This window comes from Pyrus communis, chromosome 17 (genome assembly GCF_963583255.1).
Source record: "Pyrus communis chromosome 17, drPyrComm1.1, whole genome shotgun sequence".
Taxonomy (NCBI): Eukaryota; Viridiplantae; Streptophyta; class Magnoliopsida; order Rosales; family Rosaceae; genus Pyrus; species Pyrus communis.
Window position 1 is genome coordinate 6,500,670 of NC_084819.1, and position 10,864 is coordinate 6,511,533.

The 10,864-nt window shown below is 40.2% G+C and overlaps 1 protein-coding gene across 1 annotated transcript; it reads right to left on the reverse strand.

Moving 5' to 3' along the window:
- Window positions 1–1,237: 1,237 nt before the first annotated feature.
- Window positions 1,238–3,580, reverse strand: LOC137721889 (subtilisin-like protease 3). The gene is made up of 2 exons (XM_068460914.1): window positions 2,466–3,580; window positions 1,238–2,135 (listed from the first exon to the last, which is right to left on the reverse strand). Exons 1-2 carry the CDS (start codon window positions 3,578–3,580, stop codon window positions 1,238–1,240), a joined length of 2,013 nt encoding a protein of 670 aa, XP_068317015.1.
- Window positions 3,581–10,864: the final 7,284 nt, after the last annotated feature.

Consider the following 10,864-nt stretch of genomic DNA (forward strand, 5'->3'; position numbering starts at 1 on the left):
CATAATATATTATATTACAAAAATAATTACTAATATATTAACTCCCACTTACTGCTAAGTCATCCAACATAGACTTCTTCAAATCCTTCGATACCTTCTTCCAAGACGCCCACTCGGCTGTAAGACATTTGTTCCACAATGCATACCCAATCTCGTGCGCAAGTTCAGCATGTGACTTCTCTCAAATTTGCTGAAATCATTCACATTGATTCCCTTGCGCTCGTCATTATTTCCTTTTCTGACACTTTTAGGTGTAACCCTTGCCTTCTTTTTCCCAACTCCTTCTCCCTCACACCCTTTACTCGGACCACTGGCGGAATCGGCCATCGATACAAGGAGTTTGTGGCAAAAGAAAAAAAAAAAGGGAAATAGAGGATTTTGGGAAAACAAAGTGAGTAAAAGAGGGAGATAACCTGTTAATGCAAACGCAGCAATAATTACATCGGTCGAAAAGTTTATTTGCCATTTTCAAAGCACTTTGTGAGATGAAATGTTCATCGGGCAAGATGATGAACACTATGTCACACAAAGGTTGCAGTAATCACATTGCCAGAAACGTTCAAATTGTCATTTTAGATCCCCTTGCATGACGAGATGTCCTCGCACAAGATTGTAGCGGGAAAATCTTCTTCTCGTGAGTTGCTGGGCCAAAAACTCACCTTACCCACCTTTTTTCTTCCTCTTTGTGCGATGAAAGTTTGTCTTCTCTGTGCAAAGTTGCCTTGTGCGACGCAAGTATTTGTCGCATAGGTTTTTTTACTTTTGTTTTAAGCTATTTTTGCGGGATCGTTAGTTAAATTTGTCGCGCTAGTGTTAATTGCCCAAAGATATTTGCTTTGTCGCCCGAAAATTTGTCGTGCAAATAATTTTTTCTACTAGTGTATGTAATGAAAGGTTTAGGTTGATGGCACAATTCGAGGATTTATCTTGTCGGTTTAATCCACGTAGTTTTAATCAGGTGGCTCTTGCCATTGCTAAATTTGGTCGTCTTGTGATAAATTTATAATTTGGATGGAGAAGGGAGGAAAGCAGTTGTCTCTCCCCATCTTTGAATAAATGTTCTTTAAGTTTATTTTCAACGAAAATCTTCATGTGCACTTTTATTGGCTTCTCTAGGCCCAATTTCCTTTTTATACAAGGTAGGGAATCGAACAGTTGACATTCTCTATCTTGACTCGTTACAACAAACTCCTTTTATTAATCCCAACTGCTCTAGAGGACTAAATTTTGATTTTATTTAAGAGTCAAAGAGCACAGCTATAGGGGTAGTAACATTATGCATATCGGAAAACCATCTCAAGTATCCCTGACCAAATGGTACACCATCCTTCCCTGCGCCGTCCTGTGCATTAAACTCGACATGGTATGTAATCTCCTGGTTAACCTCTGTGAATGTAAGCACCTGAGGATTCACACTCATGCCCATTTCATGTGGTACTAAAAGCTCCAAATTGTAGGTTGAAGTAGCTGGCCCGACATTCCTCACAGTCCTTGTATAATACTGAGTCCGAGTCTGATTGGGGCCTATTGTAATAGCAAATGAAGGATAATTGAGCTGTGCTTCTGGAATGGCTCCAACTTGGGAGCATTGCACTGCTTGTTGGGTGATGATCTTTATCGCTGTGTCATTGTAATTCAAACCACACAAGTAAGGAATGTAATCCTCTGGTTTTAAGTCGAAGATGAGCCCCGGGTCATTCGCCTTTGAAGGGTTAACATGGCCTGCACCAATTGCAAAGACGTCGGCGGGTTTAAGGCCACTTTCATCCACGATGGGTGAGCCTAGGAGGTTTAATACATCAGCGGTAGTCATGATAGCTGATTTAATAGCAGCTGGTGACCAGTCAGGGTGGGTGCTCTTGAGCAAGGCGGCAATGCCACTTAGGTGAGGACAGGCCATTGAGGTACCCGAAATGATGTTAAATAATGCCTTGGGATTCGGATGTGTGACATTGTCCACATTATAAGGCCATGCTGCTAGGATGCTAACACCGGGTCCAATGACATCAGGTTTCAAAATTCCGGGGCTTGCAATGTTTGGTCCTCTTGATGAAAAGGAAGCAACTTTGGGAGCAAGCGCATCTCCGATGACAGTGCCGTTGAACAAGATTGTACCTTTAGGTGTTGAGGTTGAACTTATATACAATTTAATTTGCAACCCTGCAGCGTAACTGACATGTGTTGCTGGTAGCACGTGAGCTTCAGCCAAGGTGCTAAATCCATCAATCTCTTTGTTCATGAGAATCATGGCTGCACCACCAGCTCTTTTCACTTCTTCCCCCTTGGCAATATTTGTTACTCCTCCACCTGTCTCACACAACACTATTTTCCCTTCAACATTTTCGAGAGACCCTGCCTTGCAAAAAGATGATTGGTTGCCAAATGAGCCTGCATCAACGAGAGGTAACAAAACTGTTGAATCAAAATCTTCAGGCTGGGACAAAGATTTTCCGTCAAAATGGTACTGTTTTTCGTCTCCAATCTGCAATCCAGATGTTAATATTCTGTCGGTGGTGCTTGCTCCAACTGTGAGAATCCATGGCGCCTCATTTGATAAGGTGCGATTCCAAGGACCCGAATTTCCACCTGCGCAGCTGAAAAAAATTCCCTTTTGAATTGCTGCAAATGCACCAATTGCAATTACATCATCATAGAAAGGAAGTGAGGGGCCACCAAGTGAGAGGGAAAGCACGTCAACTCCATCATCAATAGCAACGTCCAGAGCAGCAAAAATGTCAGCATCGGCACAACCAAAGCCTTCGCAGACTTTGTACATTGCCAAGTGAGCATATGGTGCCATGCCAGCAGCTGTGCCATTGGCCTGCCCATACACGCTTGCACCTTCCACGAACCTTCCGGCAGCTGTGCTAGATGTGTGGCTTCCATGACCAGCTATGTCAAATGGAAATCTTCGTTCTGGTTGGCCTTTGCCTACGCCTATGAAATTTCTTGCACCAATAAGCTTGTTATTGCACAATGTCTCATTGAACTCGCACTTGCCCTTCCATTTTGCTGGAGGAGGGGGCATTCCTTCGTCATTAAACGAGGGATGATCTGGTACAATCCCGGTATCTAAAAGTCCAATTATTACACCTTTACCGTAAGTTGCTGCTTCCCAAAGTCCAGACCCTTGGTGCAACCCCAAGAAGTCAGGAGTATGAGTAGTCTGCAACGGCAGAATTCTTTGTGGACGAGCTGAGACAAACCCTTCTTTTGTTACCATTTCTCTCACTTCCTCGGGTGTCAGTTTTGCAGCAAAACCTGTTGCTATGTTGCGGTATGAATGAACCATTCGCTGGTTCATCTGTTGGTTTGAGCTTGCAATACTTTCAGGCAAGAATGACTGGTACCAACTCTCTAAATCTTCATTCGATTGCGGAGAAAATTTCTGAGAGACCGGCTTTTCAACCCAAACTATATAAGTTTGCATGCTGTTTTTTTCATCATTTGTCACATCAGCTAGCTGTTCCAGCACCACTTCTTCATAGTCTGCTACTGCTAGTGATGCAAAAAACATAGAAGTTAAACCAAGAAGATAAAAAGCATGCAAGATTATTTGTGCACCCTTTTTGTTCTCCATCTTTACTTTGTGTCAAGAAGAACTTGGAAGTGTAACTTGTTGGTGTTACTCTTCCATTTGAAACACCTATATATAGTAAACAGCGAGAGCGGTTGATGGATTTTGAGGGAACAGGCCGGTATTCTTGCACCGAAGATGACGATTGTCCGAGGTATAGTTGTCAAGGGTGTTATTCGTTGCGACTTGGTAATTTTCGCCTTCTTGTAGCAGACCAGCGATGAACTTTATGTGATAATAGAATAAGAATAATAGTCTCGAGTTTTGAGAAGCACTTGTATTTTATTGTAGTGTGATGCCAACTGGTTTCTCATTCTTGTTTAAACCTGAATAATATCAATTCAACAACATTAGAAAAAATATTAATAGTACGCAATAGCAAAACTCGGAAGGTAAAAGTCGTTGTTGATTCATCTTCTTCATGGTAGAAGTTGTTACGCGTAGAAACAAATTATAAGACTATACTATGGAGAGAGAAAGTTTTTGATTTATTTCATAGAAAAATGAAGGGTAAATTACACAAAACTACCTCAACTATGAGTTGCACCACAATTTCATACTTTATGTTTTAAACATTGCAATGTCATACCTTAACTTATGAATTCGTTGCAATGTCATACCTCCGTTAGTGATTCTGTCAAATTGGCCGTTAAGTGATGATTTGGCAAATGGAGGGCCCATATATTTGCTAACATGGCAATCCACTTGTGCCAGGCATTAAAAAAATTATAAAATATATCATTTAAAATAATAAAATTTAAATGATAAAATAAAGAGAAAATTAGAATTAGATGCCTCATTTTAGACTTTTGTACACTAAACATTTATGATTTTTGAGTTTTTTATTAAGTTTTTGAAACATTTGATTAAGATACTCAGACTTGAACTACTTCAGATTAATTGAAATTAATTTACATTTAAATATCTGCTAGATATTTTAAATAATTTCAACTATATTTAAGTCTAAAAATTTAAACTTTTCACATCTAAATGTACACAGACGTCAAATGAAAACGTACCAACATTAAATGAAAACGTACCAACATCAAACGAAAACGTACCAACCCCGAATGAAAACATACCCAATTATAAACTATATTAAAATGAATATTCATCTTTTTGGAATGTTTAAAAATATGTTTGATTCATGCACAATTGACACACCCCAATCCAAAATTTGGGGCGTGCTGGCCGTCACGTGAGGGTGACGTAGCCAAGTGCATAATGTGGAAGTAAAGGAATGAAAATACAAGGAAATAAAGTCAACAAAATAATTTACAATAAAAAAATCAGTGAGTGCTAGTGACAAACACAGAAGGAAAAATGCAAAGTAGAAGTTCAAGTATCCTAGGTGCAGTCCAGAATAAACAAACACTACACCAATGATAACTAGAAAATCCTACATGGAGGGTGCCCTGTCAGAAATGCCTCGATGCCTCGTTCGTCACCCACGTCCTTGCTACCTAAAACCTGGAGGGGCATAAAACAGAAAACGTGAGTGGGCAATAACAAAGTTTGTTTTTCAAACCATTTCAATATCAAGTAATAACCCTTCTCTGTAAAACCCGTATACTTTCCAGGAAATATTATATGTACTCGTATCTCAAATCATGCTAAAAACAATAAAGCTCAAATATGCCATGCCAGAAATATGCCGTTTCAGAATATCCAAACAAATAGTATAAGCATCAAGCAGGTGAGATAAAACAAATCATAATATGTCGATAATATCAGTACGTCAACGGGAGTCACCTAAAGTGACCTGTACAGCTGAATCTATAGCTCTTCAACCACTATCCTGCATACGAGTCAGAACCACCTATAGTGGTCTGTACGACAGGCTGGTGTATCTAATTACGCTCAGTGCTACGATCACGTGAAGGCTGTGCGATGTATCGCAAGTCACTTACGAGTCGGAACCACCTATAATGCTCTGTACAACAGGCTGGCACCTGCCTTGGATCCAAGGTGAATGTACGGTGTGGAAGGTGAACGATCACGTGAAGGCTAGGCCATACTCTGGCGGAGCACAATCACTAAGGTGCAGGAATATAAGCTATAACTTAATCTCATCAACACCACATCTATCACTAACAAGATACTCACCTGACTTACCTGAGCGTCCGTGGCACCAAAGCATAACCAACACAATCACAATAATAATAATATCGACGATATTCGACATGGCATTTCAATTATAAACCATTTCGATTATAAAAATCATTAAAACATAATTTCTGGAAAGATACCAATCATAATATATATATATATATATACTGAAAACAAAAGCCCACTCACTGATACGTAGAAGGGTCGTAAGCCTCAAGCCTCGCGTGGCTGCGCTCGTCCTCCAAATAGTCCTCACCTATATGCGAAACAACTATAAAACCGTCAATTAATGCACATAACCAACCTTAGGTAATAATTTCTCATACATTATTCAATTAAGGTGTTTGAATATGCCAACATGATCTACTCAACGTCACGAACATCCCCATATTTTTAGAAAAATTTTCCGACCATCCACGCACCGGCCACGTGCGGCTAACCCTAACTGATTCCTAACGGCCGTTAGGAATATTCCGTTAAAACCCTAACAGAATTTAACGCCCGTTACCTGATGCTATTAGAATATTTCGTTCACTTTGACGAAATATTCGACTCCTTCTTCGGTGAGCCTCGCCGTTCGTCGCCGTCCGCCGCCATCAGCGCCACCATCTGCAACACGAATTTTTGCCGGTTTCTGGAAAAACCGCAAACTTCGATATCTTCTTCATTTCTCAACCAAAATCCATGAAATTTGTACCAAAATGAAGCTTAAGACAAGGAGAAGAAGTTTATACCACTTTGAAGCACCAAAAACGCTTGAATCACACCGAAGAAATCCCACAAAATCCGGCCAACCTTAGAACTTGCTATCCCAACGTCCAAAATCCTTCAAACTTGATCTCTGAGCTTCGTGAGGAGGTTTTAAAGCTCCCTATAACCTCAAAACTCGATGAAACCTCGGCGATCACAAGTGCATGAACAGTGCATGAAAACTGGGTTCTCGGGTTCTCGGGTTTTCGAGGGTTTCAAGTTCTAAAAATGGTATGGATGAGCTCCTGGGCTTGCTAGGAGTCCAAAACCAACCTTCAAACCTTCGATCCGTGCGTGGAAAGTTGGCTTCAAAGTTTGTTCGTACACTTGCAAAGGAATGGAACAAATCCGAGAGAGAGAGAAAAGAGAGAGTCACGGGAGAAAAGGATGGGTGTGTGTGAGTGTGTGTATGGTCCAAATGGAAACCCACCAACCAAAAAAAAATCAAACACCCTACAACGCAAATTAACATCCAGGGGTGAAATTGTCTTTTCACACTGACGTTACAAATAATTCGGGATGGGCTGTCACAACATACCCACCTTAAGAAATTTTTGTCCTCGAAATTTATACAATAATTACAATCCACTAATACTCGTAAAACAAGCGTGGATACATTTCTTTCGTCCGCTCTTCTGTCTCCCAGGTGGCCTCCTCCACCAAGTGATTCCTCCACAAAATCTTCACCAAGTGCACTATCTTGTTGCTCAGAATCTTATCTTTCCAGTCTAGAATAGTCCCTGGCTCCTCGTCGTAAGTCAAATCAAGATTAATTTCCAACGGCTGCAGGGGTAGCATATGTGATAGATCTGAGACATAGTGACGAAGCATCGAAACGTGAAATACATCGTGCACTCGAGACAACTATGTAGGTAACCCAAGTCTATAAGCTACTTCGCCAATCCGCTCAGTGATCTTATACGGTTCGATATACCTAGGACTCAATTTTCCCTTTTTCCAAAATCGTACAACACCCTTCCACGGCGACAACTTCAAGAATACCCAATCACCTACTTTATAGGTCCGATCAGTGGCATGTCTGTCCGCTAAGCTCTTCTGACGATCCTGGGCCACTTTCAGGTTAAACTTGATTACCTGAATATTTTGGGTAGTCTCATCCACTATCTCTAGGTCGTCCAAAATTCTTTCGCCTACCTCTGACCAACACAACGGCGTACGACAGGATTTACCATACAATGCCTCGAAAGGGGACATACCAAAGCTCGAATGGTAACTATTGTCGTAGGCAAACTCCATCAGATCCAGACGTTTATGCCATGCATTGCCAAATTGGAAAACAGAGGATCTCAGCATATCCTCCAGCGTCTGAATGGTCCTTTCAGATTGCCCGTCTGTTTGAGGACGATATGTCGTACTATACAGTAATTGATAAGCTCATATTTATATATATTTTATATCAAATTCACTTGTCTTTTCTTAGTTAGTTCCTTATATTTTTGAGTTATTTCCTTTGTTTTTGTGTTTTGTAGGATTTGTCAAATAAAGAAAAGAAAAATAACACAAGGGGAATAAAGTAATAAATTCGTCAAAACTGCCTGTGCAGGTCAGCTGACTTTGGAAGCAAGTTACGGACAGCTCAGAATGAATTAGAGAATGAGCCTTATATGCTTGGAAAGCTACGGATGTCTATTTTCTGGATCATTTCGCAGATTGTTAATATCATTTTTCTAGAAAAAGTTATGGTCGTTCTAACACTAAAAGGTTCCCAGGAGGCTGAGCAGTTTCCCAGGAGGCTGAGCAGTTTGTAACTGACAAGAAAGCATCGAAAGCAATAAATCCCATAAAACTAACAGCCAAAACTGATGCAGCCAAGAACAAGCCAGCTAACACCTATTCAAATATCAGAGGAAATGAAAAATTAAGTGAGAGTAATGGGCATAAAGGCTGCCCAAAGAGTTACAATTGTTTTAGCATTTCCTCCCACTTATTGTCATCACTAAATGGCTGTTAGTGGGGTGAGTTATGAAGAAAAAACTGTGGCAGCAGAAAAGAAGAAAAGACCTACAAGTTGCAGCAACAAAAAGGGAGAAGAAGTGTGAAAAGAAAGGATAGAAAAAAAAGAAGCAAATCAAGGGAAAAAGGCAAGGCTGCTGCGTTGGGGAAGGAAGGAAAGGAAGGAGGAAATCTTGGCATTCTCTTCTCTTGGTTTTATCTTCTCAAACCCATGTCTTTCTTTTGGTTTAATTTGAGAATTATGTGTAACTAATTTTTAGTAGTTAGGGGCTGTTTTGAAGCCCCTAATATGATTGCAAGTTTGTTATGACATTTCGTTTGAATTACTTTTACGAATGGATGAAAATTGGTTCACTACTTGTCTCATTGATGAATTTTTTATGTGTTTTCGACGGATGCATACTTAGTAAGCATATCTAGAATTCCCCTAACTCGTTTTTCTTATTTTGTGAACTACTTAAAAATCTGTCTCTGTCTTGTTTTTGTTCGATTTAATTTAAATATCAAATCAACTCCAAAAATCCCAACAATTTGTATGAGTGTAGCTCTATGTGTCTAGTATCTGCATATAAAATGTCGTAGACTTTAGATAAGTGTAAGTCAGTCTAATAATTATTTTTCGGTGGCTGGTCAGTAGTGACAGCAGCCCAATTTTTGTGACATTTTAAGTAGTTAGATAAAACAATCTTCTGCGGGAAATACCCTTATTTTCATATGCTACAATTGACAAATCTTAGTGTTAATAAGGAAAATCAATAGGACATTTGTGTGCTACTTTTTGGTGTGCATTTAATCCTATCAGTAATCTCGAACCAAGAGTTTCTTGAAATGCTGTCCAGAATTTAGAAGTAAATCTTGGATCTCGATCAGAGATGATGCTGATTGGTACACCATGTACTTAATGATCTTCGACACAAAGAGCTTAGCTAACCGCTTCAGGGAAAACTTCTCTTGAACTGGAATAAAATGCGCAAACTTGGTGAGCCGATCAACCATTACCCAAACGCCATCATAACCATTTCATGTACGGGGAAGCTTATACATGAAATCCATGGTAATATTTTCCCATTTCCACTCTGGAACAGGAAGTGGTTGCATCCATCCAAACGACTTCTTTCTCTCAGCTTTAACCTGCTGGCATACAATACATTTGCTAACATACTCAGCAATCTCTCTTTTCATACCTGGCCAATAGTAAAATGGTCGTATGGTATGATACATTTTAGTGCTCCCCGAATGCATAGCATATGCCAATACATGTGCCTCATCCAAAATATCCCTATTTAACTCTGCGTTGTTCGATACAAACATTCTACCTTCTAACATGAGCATGCCATCTGATTCTCGAATCCGAAGGTCTTTCTTTTTCCACTCATTTCTTAGCCGAATCAGCTCTTCAGTTTCATCGTCATCCATCTGTGCCTCGAGTATACGGTCAATCAAGATTGGCTTGACTTGAAAGTGAGCAAGTAAAGCTTCCTCTCAAGCTTCTACTTCTAACTTCACTCCAGTCGACCTCAAATAAGTAAGAAGAGGAACACAACTTGCGTAAAAAGCATCAATTCTGCCTTGAGATTTCCGACTAAGTGCATCAGACACCACACTTGCACGTCTCGGGTGATACTCGATCGTGCAGGCGTAAACACTTAGCAGCTCCATTCACTTCCGCTGGCGAAGGTTCAAATCTTGTTGAGTGAACAGGTACTGGAGACTCTTGTGATCTGTGAAGATCCTACATCTCTCACCATAAAGATAGTGTCTCCAAATCTTCAATGCAAACACAATTGCCGCCAGCTCAAGATCGTGAGTAGGATAGTTCATCTCATGAGGCTTTAGTTGTCTCGAAGCATAAGCGATAACCCAAACGTGTTACATTCGTGCGCAGCCCAAACCATTCAACAATGCATCGTTGTAGATCTCAAAGTTACCAATATCATCTGGAAGTGTTAACACCGGTGCATGAGTGAGACAATACTTCAATTGTTGAAAACTTTGCTCGCAACTATCGTCCCACTCGAATCTAACGTTCTTCCTGGTTAGCCTCGTAAGTGGTAATGCAATAACGGAAAAATCCTGAACAAACCGTCTATAATAGTCTGCCAGACCAAGGAAACTCCGTACTTCAGAGATCGTTCGTGGTTGCTCCCAATTTTCCACCGCTGCAATTTTCTGAGAATCCACCTGAATACCCTGAGCTGAGATAACATGTCCCAAGAACGCTACTTGATCTAACCAAAACTGACATTCACTAAATTTAGCGTATAACTGATGCTCCCTTAGTTTCTTCAACACTAAAGTAAGATGTCTCACATGACTTGCTTTGGATTTGGAATAAATCAAAATGTCATCGATAAAAACAATGACAAACCTGTCCAAGTACTGCTTAAATACCCGGTTCATCAAATCCATAAAAGCAGCAGGTGCGTTAGTTAACCCGAACGGCATCACTAAAAA

What these genes read in the sequence shown, in the direction of transcription:
- LOC137721889 (XM_068460914.1), bottom strand. Translation starts at nt 3,580, where the DNA reads ATGGAGAACAAAAAGGGTGCACAAATAATCTTGCATGCTTTTTATCTT. An exon ending in CAGATTGGAGACGAAAAACA is followed by an intron (nt 2,136 to 2,465) that starts GTACCATTTTGA and finishes ATTGTATATAAG; the next exon opens with TTCAACCTCAACACCTAAAG.